At 38.0% G+C, this 13,947-nt stretch overlaps 1 protein-coding gene across 1 annotated transcript; it reads right to left on the bottom strand.

The window, feature by feature from the left end:
• Positions 1 to 4,445: 4,445 nt before the first annotated feature.
• ZC3HC1 (zinc finger C3HC-type containing 1) lies at positions 4,446 to 13,744 on the bottom strand. The gene is made up of 10 exons (XM_072401874.1): positions 13,607 to 13,744; positions 12,012 to 12,126; positions 10,933 to 11,083; positions 10,315 to 10,398; positions 9,524 to 9,651; positions 9,020 to 9,177; positions 8,368 to 8,587; positions 7,577 to 7,762; positions 7,236 to 7,448; positions 4,446 to 6,684 (listed from the first exon to the last, which is right to left on the bottom strand). Exons 1-10 carry the CDS (start codon positions 13,726 to 13,728, stop codon positions 6,616 to 6,618), a joined length of 1,446 nt encoding a protein of 481 aa, XP_072257975.1. The 5' UTR covers positions 13,729 to 13,744; the 3' UTR covers positions 4,446 to 6,615.
• Between the last annotated feature and the right edge of the window lie 203 nt (positions 13,745 to 13,947).

The following is a 13,947-nucleotide window of genomic DNA, read 5'->3' as shown; positions in this document are numbered from 1 at the left end:
AATACTTCCCCCACCTCCTAGATTGTAAGCTCTTCTGGGCAGGGTCCTCTTCTCCTCCTGTGTAACTGTCTGTATCTGTCTGTCATTCGCAACCCTTATTTAATGTACAGCGCTGCGTAATATGTTGGGGCTATATAAATCCTGTTATTAATAATAATAATACAGGTACTACAAAACTTACAGATCACAATTTTATAATGGGTAATCACAAAGATCCAACAGAGCCTTTACAAGTTTATATAAACTCAAAAATCCTAGCTTTCTGTTAGAAATTAGGAGACACCCAGTACAATGCTGCTAGGTAACAAGTGAAAACAAAAGTCATTAAAAAATTCACCATAATTCAATAGCTACAAAATGTCAAACTGCATGTCATTGAAAAAAAAAAGACTGGCTGTATTAGGTGCAGTGTTCTCTCAGTCCCTTTTAGGCAGGCGCACCACCCAACACTTTTCAGTAGACACCTAGAAGCCACTGGATGAGTGCTTGGGCTGAACTTTGTGTTGAGAGAGCTGTCAGGGCTTGTTCAGACATATGTAAAAAAAAAAAAAAAAATATATGGGTGTTACTGCTCCCAAACACCTACTATGCACAGCTAGGCATCCAGGATCATTTTTTTAGACATTTGCAACTGCCTGTAAAATAAAAGAAAGAAAATGAAAGCTAGGCACTAGACATTTAAAAAAAACACCTATAAATGCCTGTACATGCCTTCTTTTTTTCCCATTCAAGTCTATTGGGGCAACAAACTGCCCCAGATGCTGCATTGAGAATCCAGAAAACTGCATGGAAATGCTGCAGCCTGGAGCCACATGTCAAATGCAGGATAATGAGAGGGATCTGGTCCAATGGTAACTGTTTTTTGCAAGTGTTTTTGAGCAATAAAACCACTCAAAAACACTTGAAAAAACTCAAGACTGAACAAGCCCTCAGTGAGTAGAGGTAGCCCGTCAGCTCTGTCTGGAGAGGAGGGAAGATTTATACTTCATATCTTTTCCACCTTCTTTGAGCAGAACCGACAGGCTGCTGGTCCTCAGTGGAAGAATGCTTTTACATGGAGTGATCATGCTACGAGGGGGTCAGGGAGCTGCAGTACAGATCAGCAACTATTTGTTACACACAGGATAGCCCTTGTGTACCAAAATGTAGGTTTACTGTAAAGGACTTAGTTCATATTAGTGGGTTAACCACTTCTTGCAAAAATAGTTACCTTTGGAACAAATTGCTCAGTTTTTTTTTTCCTCACACAGTAGCAAGCAGCGGCATTGCTGCATGTTTTTTTACATGTATCATTCAAGGACACTTTGCTACCTCCACCATTTCCAAAGACTAGAATTGACTGCTTGTTACCTATATGAACATTTTCTTAAATAGGCCCGAAAAAGCTTAGCAGACACCGGCTGTTACCAATCCCAAGGTTAGTGGTTGCTAGTAGGCACTCAGATGCAGTCAGTGGATTTAATAAAGCTCTCCAAGGCTGGAGAGAATACACTTTCATTAATGAAGTTGGGTGAACCAGTAAATCTGGAATGGATTTCTTCAAAGTCATTTGCTTTTTGTTTTCAATTCTGGACCAGATCCGATCCAGGTTTGTTGGATCACCCAGCTTCACTCTTTAAAGTAAATCTTCTCCAGCCTTGGGGAGCTTTAATAAATCAAGCCGTATGTCACAGTTTATTTTTACTGTTATCATGAACTAAACTTAAATTATTACAATAAATTGATTGCACTACTACAAATGATAACATTCTTTACAAAAACATCGGACAATAGGACCTGGGTCACATTAAAATGACACTGGACAGTTGGAGCATAAAAGAAAGACAATGGAAAAATGGTGCATACTAAATGGACGGGCATTACAAAGCTGGAAGAAAGTATAGGAGGTGGTAAAAAGCAGACACAGTTATAGGAGTTACTAGATAACTATGGTACAAAAGACTGGAAATACTAGATGTTGTGTGTTGCTCAGACCATTTTTTGACAATCCAGCTAAAAAAAATTTCTGGAGAGAACACCGATGTACAAAACTTAATTTCTGTATAAATATCATGCTGTATCTAAGCAGCAAGAACTATAATATATCAACCAAGTTTGTATAATAAAATAAATGAAATGAAGACGCATATAGGCCAGATTAAACAATTAGCACTTAACATTCATAAACATATATAACAAACAATGTATATAAATATAAAACAGTTTTAACAATTGGAGATGGTTAGCTAAACCAGATATGCACATAGGTCAGGGATAGTAGGACTGTATTCATACAAGGTATTATAACCCGATTTAAATCCTCTTAGGCTTATATGGCTAATTGAGGAAACACAGATCTCACAAGAGCATTTAGTGTTTCCAAAAAATATTAGAGAGGGAAATGACCATTATTAGGCTAGAAAAAAATTGCAGAAAACCTTATAAAACTCCATCATGTTGCAGTAACTTTGATGCTACAGTATTAGCACAAAGGCTGACGTTGTTGTCACAGCTCTGTCACCACCAATAGAAGCTAAGCTTGAAATACTCTATTATACATACCCACTACTGCTGCCACCACCCGGAGCCACCAATACCACTCCAATCAGCATGTTGCTTCTCTTCATATTAAAAAAAGAACAAATATACTTACACCTACATAATTCTAATAACAAAATACAGTATAATTGAAATAATTCTATTTCATCCACTGATCTCAAAAAGAAAATTAAAACAAAATATACATAACATATTTAGAAAGCAGCAAACATTCATTGCTGGTAGATCTTCAAAGAAATCCTTCAAACCTTTAAAATGACAGTAATGTATTTACCACTAGTGATTTTTTTTCAGATTCACAAATATGCCCTATTGTATTTCTCAAACTCTAGCTACACCTTCACTACATTTTGCAATTTCCACCAAAAAAAAAAAATTGGTTACATTAATACAACCAATGCCCCTAAAACTTTTATTAAATTGTTTTGTAGATTTTTTTTTTCTTATTTTGAAGGCCATCTTTTACCAATTTAATTAAAATGAGCAATTTGAGTACAAAAATTGCCAGGACAGGAAAATTTTTATTACTCATTTTACTATATTACAGCTTTCACTTCACATAGATGTAACATGCCAACTGGAACTCCAACTTCTGCAAATTCAATTGGCGGGCTTTGTAATGGAAGATAAGCGGTGTGGAAATGAACAAAAAACTGTCCCCAATACTTTCAGGACCCATTCATATTTGTCCAGTGTTCTATCATATGTTACTGTATGCTGCATATTTTAACCTGCAACTAGTTGTGTATGTTTTGGTAACGTGTTACTACAACAGACAAATGTAAAAAAAAAAAGCCCTCAGGAACAGATCAATAATGACAAAAGTTACCTATTTAAATAATTGTGTTTACATTTGATTTTAAAACTATAAAAGATTACTGTAGAGTAGATGTTGGGCAGTGGATTGATTTTTTAAAAGATACCTGAAGAGGTTACCTCTTGTAATTACAGTCTCTGGGGCCAAGTTCTTCAATATGTATCTCCCATAGTCAGCCTTCATAAGCAGCTGCATCAGTCACAGAACTAACACCTTACATACCTGGAATATAAATAGGTGCAACCTCTTTTCTTACAATATAATATAATATCCATGGGAAAATGGAAACAGTGTACAAATAGACTATTAGGTAGTCTGGGATTCACGTCCAGCCATCTGTCTATCTATATTAAAATACTCCAGTTACAAAACAAAGATTTTGAACAAAACATGTTGTGAACCTGATAATAGCTATTACTTGTCATCCCTAAAACATTTGAATTAGCTGTATAAATGGCATGGATTACTTAAGGGGTTTTTGTTTCCTATGCATTTGAATTATAATAAAACTTTAGCAAAAAGATACTACTAGGTGATAAAGGAGCTTCCGCTGACAATATCCCCAGCCTTTTTCTAAACATTCTACAGCATGATGACTGCTGAGAAATCATCACTCTCTGCAGATCTAACATGTACAAAAATATATTTTTATGACTTTAGATTCATAATCAGCTCCCTAGTGGACCACATGGTCAGAAAGGTTGTTTTTATCAAAGCTGGAGATTATAGTTTCATGCAGGCCTTGCCAGTCTGCATTCTAGCTTCTAGATAGAGTGGGGAAGAATTAGAATTGCAAATGCAGACTGTTGAAGATATTCCTTCACTTCCTCCTCACCTTCCACCACCTAAGTTAAGATGTTGCTCCAGAACAGAAAGAAAGGACCAGGACAATATATCAATCCACTTCATGATTTAAATACACATAAGGCAAAGTCTCTAGCATGAGCACAGATCCAAAAAGTCTAAGTGTGAATAACTGCTCCTGCTGAATACTTACCGTATTTTTCGGACCATAAGACGCACTGGACCATAAGACGCACCAGTTTTTAGAGAAGGGAAATGAAGAAAAAAAAAGATTCTGAAACAAATAGTGTCCTAAAATATTTTATGTGCATTAAAAACCAACAGCACAGTCATAAACACATGTAGTAAACCCTGTAAAGTAAACAGCAGCATTTAGAACCATTATTAACAAATAAAGTCAGCAAAAGACAAAATTACTGTAAAACACAATAACGAGAGACTTCAGTAATAAAATAGTTTGTGTTGTGTATGTGTGTGCTTTCACTGTGTTTGTGTTGTGTATATGTGATTTTACTATGTGTGCTGTACCTCACTGAAGATCCTGGTGAAGAGTGATCTTCAGTGAGGTTCAGCACGCTATTCAGGGAACACTCTCAGCATGATTGGCTGACAAAGTCATGTTGGGAGAATTCTCCCAGCATTCCTGCTCCCAGCATGACTTTGTCAGCCAATCATGCTGAGAGTGGGAGGACGCTGGGAGCAAGATACAAGAGTGACAGGAGTCACAGTCACTCTGGCCGCGCTGGACAGGAGAACAGGGTAAGTAAAAGGTGGAGGGGGAGGAGCTTTACAGGGGGGACGGGACAGCAGCTGGGGAGGAGCTGAGGCGGGGCTTACTATGACTGGGCAGGCTAGTGCAGCGCTGCCTGGCGCGGTCCATACCCGTGTTCAAGCTCACCGCTCCGGGCACAGAGGGAGAGGAATGGACTGTGGAGGGACGGCCCGGGCAAGCTGTGAGGCGGCCGCGGTCCAGACCCGTGCTCACCGCTCACCGCTCCGGGCACAGAGGAACAGAGGAGAGACAAGTAAGAAACATATGTTTAGGCTACATTTGGACCATAAGACGCAGGGACTTTTTCCCCCCACTTCTGCGTCTTATGGTCCGAAAAATACGGTATATCAAACAGACAAAGGTTTCTTCTCCTTTTAAAGACAATAGCTCTGATTTAATAAAGCTCCCCAAAAACTTTATCTTGGAGAAAACCAAGGTGATCCAGCAAATCTAAAATAGAAACATTTATCCATAATTGAAAACATTTGCCAGCTAATAGCTAATGGATCTCTCACAATAGTCTATTTTCTCCGGTCTACGAGAACCTTAATAAATGATGCCCAATGTTAGGAGTATAGCTAGCTCCATGTGCTTTAGGAATCCAAGCATGTTTGTTTTTCTATAGCAACCAGACTCTTTCATCATTCCCATTTATATTGTGGGCGATGAAAAGACTGATTGATTTCAAATAAGTTTTCACAGTGTTAAGAAATTAGAGAACTGATACTACACAGTATTTTATAAATCACACAGCTGACCTGTTCAATGCCATTTATCTTCTTTAGATCTGATCTGCAACATTGATTTTTAGCTGAAGTGTATATACATCTCAAAACAAAACTGTAATATGTTGCAGTTTACTAGTCCTTAGCTGTGGTGGCTGTTTTAGGTAAATTTTATTTTTTCAAAGTACATATTTAGCAAGTACAGAAAATACTTGTTAGAATTGCAGTGTCCTTGTAATTTCCTGTGATATGAAAAGAAAGCACTAAAAACATCTGCTGATCTTTACTAGTTGGTCCAATTGGTCTATGTACCAGAAATAAACAAACATACATGCATGCCTACAGTGAATGAGGGAATTGATTAAGGAGAAGGAAGAGTTTTTCCAGGTTCAGGTGCAAAAATCTCCAATAACTGCTAAGCTACAACATATAATATTTTTGTTTGTGTTTAGATATGCTTTTATTACTAAAGTTTTCACAACCATATTGAGTACAAAGCACACTGAAATCTGCAGTTATAGGAATATGAAAACCAAGACAAAAAAGATAAGAAACATTTTCAACTACCAAAAAAATACTGTAAACATTATTTGTTAATATTTGAAATTTTAATAAGCATGCCACCATCAGGAATGTTTTTTTAATAGTGATACCTCATTATACCGTAATAAATTGACCTGTAACATCTTGGACTTTAACATTTTTTATAATTTTTACACAGATCAGGCATCTTGTTTGCTTTTCACCCAAAACTTCTGACTTACTGTTCAATGATGTAAACATGCAGACCCAACAAAGGAACAAAATTCCCAATTTTGTGTTTCAGAGAGTACCGCACATTGTACAGTTTCCAGTAGTCTGCTATTACAGATAACACATGTGATGTCAGCTGGGTTGTGACATAAAACTGAAAATCTCCATTTATGACCATTTTATAACCATTTATCACCATCTTGTCCTCACGAGGAAGCACTTGCCTGCCACTGTCTGAATATTCTGAACACTTTGCGAGACTTCTCTGACATGTTCTGTAACAAAGACCAGAAGTATTAGCAAAATGGACATTCGTCTATAAAAAAGAAACTGATATTAAAATAAACCTGTGAACCCCTTATGTGCAAAGCAACAGAGTATTTTTGTCTGCTCCATACTCTGCTTATGTACACCTTCACATTGGGGCCCCATTGTTTTTTTTTTTTCGCTGCCTGAAGCAAAGAGAGTAATTATTGGGTAAGCTTAAAAAGTTAGCTTGGTAGGAACTTCCCCTCAGACAAGTAAACACAGTGGTAGGGTAAGAAGTAAAATACATTTTACATTGCTTTGGACAGAGTGGGCCTGATTTATTAAAGCTCTCCAAAACTAAAGATAGATTATCATAGGAAAAGCTAGAAGATCCAGAAAAGTTGGAATGGATGTTGTCAAAGATTGACTTTTAAGAAATCCATTCCATGATTGCTTTATTTCCTAGGTTCTCCAATTTTGGGGAGCTTTAAAAAAATCAGGCCTAGTATGTAACCCGTCAGGTATTACTTGTCATCTGGGTCAAGGGAGAAATTTCCTTACAATTTAGGCGCCTTACCGTAGAGTCTCCATCAGACAGTGTCCTTGACTTTCCTTCGGATAGCAGCACTCTTAGCACTTCTTTCCATCCAATCACCTTTGCCTGATTTCCATTTTCCTTCCCCTTGTTTTCAGAATCTTCTTTGTTGTTTGCACAAGTCTCAGAGACCCATGGACACCAACTTCTGTGTTGATTCAGTGGTTCAAAGCAGCCTTTGGGAGAAGAAGAATCCTGGGGAGAAAACAAAGTAATTTCAATACAATTTTACCTGCAAGGAGATAAATATATACCATGAACGAATCGAAATAAACATAATATATAGATAGCCCTGATAAGGTCTAGGCTATTGAATCACTTACTATGCTGCTCCTGGAGCAGAGCCGGGGACGCTTGGCTTTACGGTGAGGACTGGATGGGATTTCAGATGTCAGTGGGTTGTCTCCATGTCCCATGCTACGGGTCACTGGCCGGCTCCTCACTATGTCTGACTCCGATGATCCTGTAGAGCTTCCGCTGAGTGGCTGGGTGGCAGATGCCATAGGACTCTAACAATAAAAAAAAATATATTTGTGTAATCGTGCTTTAAGCAAGCTGTTCATTTTAATGAACAGAACCACTGTTCACACAGTTGTCCATAAATTGCAATATGGTTCTAACAGATCCCAATTAGTGGCAAAAGCCTACAAACTTTCAAAAGGTACCTTACTAAGGAATATATACTGCTTTTCAAAATATGCCAAGTTTAATCAAACTTTTTTTTTATCTTGCCTGGCTTGTTCTTTCCCACATAATTCCTTTTTTTTATTGGATCATGTGACATTGTGACTGGTGGGAGAGCTCCTGTACACAGCTTTCCGAAAACAGGAAGCCTTGGAAACACCCACAAGTCTATATAGCTTGGTAAGCCAGGGACACTAAAGCTAGTAAGGAAAGGGCTAGATGCCAATAAGCCAGGGAATAAAGTGGGCTCTGTCAGACTTGCTTAATGCACTTTGTAAAATGCTAACTGAGCAGTCAGACGTAAGTACATATCAAAGCAAGCAATTTCATTAGAGGAAAGAAGCACTTATAATTGTGCAAGACTGAAGTTACATTTGTTTATATTTGTTTTTTAAATTGGTCATACCCACATTGTGTTAACATTGTATACCTGTTCAAGATCTCTACTCCTAGTGACCCGTCTGTTGGGAGATACAACTCCCAAAGGTGTTCTATCAATGTGACCCTCTCCTGAAGACACTGGAGTACTGGGTGGTCCAAAAGAACTGTCCAAATCCACAGATTCCAGCTGCTGGAAGCTCCACAATCCAACCTTTCTCATACAACGGGGACAGCTTATAATTGACAGAGGTAAGGATGCAGATGAGGGACTGGGGAAAAAACAAACAAATTAAGTAAATTAGTTTATACATCATAAAGCATTGTAAATAGTTAAAAGTCAGGTTGTGTCAAATAACATGTTTGGAGTGTAATTTTGTTTTGTTTTTTATTAGTAGCCTTATAAGATTTTACAGATAGGGAGTACAGGGCACCTGGTTCACATAATTACATTTTCAGCCCCAGATTCCTAAACTCTAACAATCAAGAGAAACTCCATATTATTAAAGGTGAGGTCCAATTCATTAGGCAGCACAACATCATTTAATCTCGGATGTCACAAAGGACTGTGGCAAGAGACATGTGTGTCAGAAGTATGTGAGCATGCACAGGACTATAGTCTCCTTTACAAAAACTTCAAGTTCCACCTGGACACTTTTTAAATAGACATAGGATAATGAGAATACCTATTTTTTGCAACAAACCTGCTGTTCCATCCACAAAGAGCTAAAATACAAGCAGCGATCTGAACTTGCAGAGAGTCACCAGGCAAGTTGTGTGCCGTATTCTCTCCCCCTTCTAAAGCTCTCAACTCATCCTCAATCAACCGCAGGAGTAGAGTTACTGTTTCTTCACTGAGATCCTGACACAGGAAAACAGACAGACAAGAGAAAAAAACAAAAAAGGAACAAATTAATACCATGAAAAAATGAACTGCAATTACTTTAGATGTTTATGTGTTTTTTGCATGGGTAAGTAGATATATAGGCAAGTATCAATGTTACCATTTCTGAAAAAACAAACAAAAAAAAAAAACTTTAATTACAATTAGCTCCATATGCATTAATGCAATTACAGTTAGCATGTGAATTTGACTTGGCGTTCGCCTTTTGTAATTGCATTTACAGCATATTGGGTAGGAGAGAAGCAGCAATCAGGGGTTTTTAGATTAACTAAGCTTTAAGCAGACCTCAGGAAATTATGCTTACAATGTTTTTTAAGTCCTCTTGTTTAAGGGCTGGTAGCTGCAACTCCAAGCCACAAAGGTTCTGAAAACGTTCAATAAAGTCGCTAAGCACAGAGGATGGTTCACATACCAGAAGAGCCCAAAAGTGATCTGCAAATAAAAACAGATGATTGGTTTTTCCAATAAAATATTTTCCAGGAATGCATACCTATAATACCCACGTAAGAATAAAGACCCCTTTAAACAAAAGAAAAAAAAATTGGGACAGGCATCATAATGCAAAACTCTGCAACCAAAGGCCAAATTCTATGAGTAAAGATTACATACTGGATTACAGTAAAGTACATACTGGTCAAGGCAAATGTGACCTACCCAGAAAGGGAAAACTTTAAGGATCATCCTACCACTGAAGATCTTTACACAGCATGAGTCTTTAAAATTTTTTTTTTTAATTTGATTAATCCAAGTACTGTTTAAGACAATGAAAATCACTATCTGGAGAACAATTGCAAATAGGACAGGAAGGAGGAACAGATTTTATGCCTGATGGAAATATGACAGCAACTTGGTAAATAAATATATAGTAACACACTAAGAATCTGTAATATATTAAGTTATTACACAGCAGTTACAAGTCACAATGCTACACTAACTTTGTTTTTATGGAACAATCAATATTTGATTAACCATAGCTCTACCATGAAACGTTGATGATGGTACAAACAAATATTAGGAAGTTGAATTATCATATACGGACATGGATATATTCCTTCAAAAATTACAGATGGACAAAGGCTCCACCAAAAGCCCTACCTGGACAAGGACTGTCTGGCCAAAAGCAGAATTTTTCATGAGCGGTTCTTAATTCTTCTTGTAACTCCAGACAGCGTTGCTTATCTAAACACAAAGGCAACAAATGAAGTCACACAAATCATTTATATTGTATGCAGGTATCTGTACAAACATAAAATACCTACAATAGAACAAAGATTTTTTTACATGCTTTCTTATATTACAGTGCTGTTCCAGGACTTCATTAACAAGATATGTGTGCCTAAATTCTATGCCACATCAATTATTAAAAGTTCATCTTCCCATATTGAAGTTTATATTTGTTTTATATGCTAAAAATGCAGTGAAAAGTAAAAGTTGAGTAAGCCTCTAAAGTGGGTGGTAAGAACATTATTGTGGGATATCGTGGCATTTTAAAGTTTACCTAAACCTAAAAACAGTATTTGTACGTTCTCCTCTAAAGCATGTACAGCTTCAAGAAAGATCTGCAACAAGTTTGAATAGACAATAGCTATAGTAGCTGCAAATATTAAACCTAACTAGTCACAGAGTACAGATAAAGTTTCCCTTTTGTATATTGTAACAACATTTGCATCCTGTAACCTATAGGATTAAACTCAATATACAAACAATACTTACACTTATTGATGTCCAATGCTGGCTGGAGGCTGGCACACAGGTAGGCATTACAGCTGCAACACTTCAGCATATCACACTCGATGTTTGACCACCCGTACTTGGCACACACTAAAGGACATACCTCTGAAGGTTTCCCAGCCCATTTTAGGGAGTTTGTTAAGTTAGGGAAGGATATAGCTGCTTTATATAAATTTTACAGTAATTATTATACTAAAATAAAATATTTATTTTTTAAAAATGGTAAATTTGTACCAACTTTTTTTCTGTATGAAATAATGTTTGGAACATTCATGTATGGAGAAGCATGTAAATACACCCCTTCCTCTGGTGTGCCAGTGATGCTGCTTGTGTATCGGTATATAGCTGCCACGTTGAGGGCAAGGAGTGATTTTGCAGCCTTGTGTAAGCTCCAATAGGAGAATACACACTTCAGTCTGCTGTGCTGTTGGGGGAGTTTTCCTCACTTGCAGAACAGATATGGCTGGTCACTCTCTGTTACTCTTTGCTTAACTCACCATGGCCTGATCTATTCATATAAAAATGGGCCATGGTCTTTACCAAGTATAGTGATATGAAACTCTCTTACTGTTCCCTTTTAAACCCTTGAGAAGATCCTGGCTTCATAAAGCCCCAGGAGGTGAAACAGCAAGTTATACTGCTTTACACAAGACTACCTGCTTACACCAGACTTTTACAGAGAATTCCAACAATACAAGTCGTAAAACAGTGTATGCTATCAGACCACTGAAGCTGATATTAGGGTATAAAACAAAATGACTGCTCACTACTATCCATCGATGAAAAAAAGAAGAGCAAACACAAGATTTATTTATGCTGAGGCGAACCTGTCATTTAAGTAGGACTGATAACTGGTCACATACATAAGCCTGCTCCCATAACTGGTCACATCCATTTTCATTAATATTAGCATCCTTCCAAAAAAAACATATCATTTCAGGTTTATTTCTATCAATTATTATTTAAAACCTTATTATAAATACACCTGTATTGCAAACATTTATGTTTTAAGTACTGTTTTTCCAGTGTCACAGACAACATGGTACTTCATGAAAGGATATAGAAAAGGATTCCACCCTGGAGAAAAATGCTTCTTTGCTTGTGGCTTCCAAAGTGTCAACATCAGCTGAGGCCTCAAAGCTGCTGTGTTCTTCTGACAAGATACTGTTGTCCTTTCTTAAAAGACGGGAGAAAAAAAAAAAAAACAATAAATATATAATATGGAAGAAACAAAATCTACCTATATAGTAATATTATACTGTTGTATACATTAATTTTTCCCTATTGCAACATAGTTTACAACAATCACTTGAATAATGTTATGTTTGTTTGTGCACGAAGAAGCCAGTTATGGTAAATGGTAAGCCAGGGCACACAAAATACATGGGAGTGCACAACAGCCTAAGGCTGCATAGACACATCAAATATTTGTAGCCGAGACGAATGGCTGTGCTTGTCTCAGGTAAGAATCTGAGAAAAGTAAAGCGATCACCTGACGTTGTTAATTAACCATGGCAGATCAATGAACGGCAATTAGAAACACCCCCCATAGAACAGAACAGGAGCTGTGTGTATAGCACTCATTTGTTCATCTGTCATTGGAAATAATCATACAAGATCATTTCCAAAAACAAAAATCTTACATTTTTTTTTTTTTATTAAACCCAGTGTTTTCCCCAGAGCCTTTTAGCTGGGCACACCACTTGGCACTTTTCAGCAACCACCCGGCTATTTTTGGGTGGTTACTGATGAGCTGGGTCACAATTCAGGTGCTTCCACCCGCCTACAGTTTCTTCCCACCTAGCTTAAAACAATTTCTGGGTTGAAAACTGTAAACCTTATTTATAAAGCACCAACATATTACCCAGAACTGTACAATACATAGAGGCTGCAAATGACAGACAAATACAATGACAAAGGAGGAGAGGACACTGTTCAAAAGAGCTTACAATCGGAGAAGTGGAGAAGCAGCACACAATAGAAGTGACCTGTATGTAGTCTCAAGTGCTGTATATCCTGTGTGTCGTGCTGTGAGAAAATGTTTGAATATCGTGTGAATAGCAGGGCTTACATCCCAATTATTTATAATATTGGGCTAATAAATACATCACAATGTGTGCATTGCAGGATTTAACATTATAGTGTAGACGGATCCCTAGGGCTGTGTGTTCCAGCAATATACGATGTTGGTGTGCAGGGTGGCCATTCATGGTCCATGGCCCCCCACAATGCACTTCACCAACATACTACAGCGCAACTGTGAGGCGCTCTGTAAGCAATGCAGCATACATTACATGTGCAAAGCATGAGCATTCTACAAAATGCAATGCAAACTGTTTAAATTCAAAACTTTAACTTTGTAAGCTTTTCTCTTCAGGAAGAGACATATTGGCTGCAGTTGGGTTGCTAGAAAAACAAGGCAGGCTCATTATTACCAAATCACTGAGCCATTGCACTCATTGTCCAACCCAGCACAATGTGCTGTTGGTCGTGGCTGGATAAAGTGACAACCCTTGGGATGAAAGCTCCCTATCATGGGCCAGGAAAAATCTGATATATATTGTCCCATTTTTAAATAAAGTTTTGTTTGTAGTTGTGAAATGTAAATAATGATCACGTGACATCCAGTACCATGTGACGAGCTCCTTCCGCTCACCTGCCATCGCTGCAGCGTTCCTCGCTTACTATTCCCTCACTGATCAGCTCCCGGACTTTTCCCGGTGTCCCTACGGGGGATCTAAGCGGAGTCCCCGTGCCTTCTTCACAGGGAGCTGCCATTTTGATAACCCGGAAGTGTCGTAGCTGCCGGAAGTTGAGGACATTGCACTGCTCTGCTAACTTCCGGGATCAGTGTGTGGCTGTAGTAGGAGTAGTAGGAGTAGTAGGAGTAGTAGGAGTAGTAGGAGTAGTTGGGGGGGGGGGGAGCTAATAGGGATGTGTTATACATTGCTGCCTACAGACAACGTCCCGTGTACTGACATTCATCACGCATTACAC

Source organism: Pyxicephalus adspersus, chromosome 2 (assembly GCF_032062135.1).
Source record: "Pyxicephalus adspersus chromosome 2, UCB_Pads_2.0, whole genome shotgun sequence".
NCBI lineage: Eukaryota > Metazoa > Chordata > Amphibia > Anura > Pyxicephalidae > Pyxicephalus > Pyxicephalus adspersus.
Note: the sequence above shows the minus strand (reverse complement) of the source record. Positions and strands in the feature narration are given on the sequence as shown.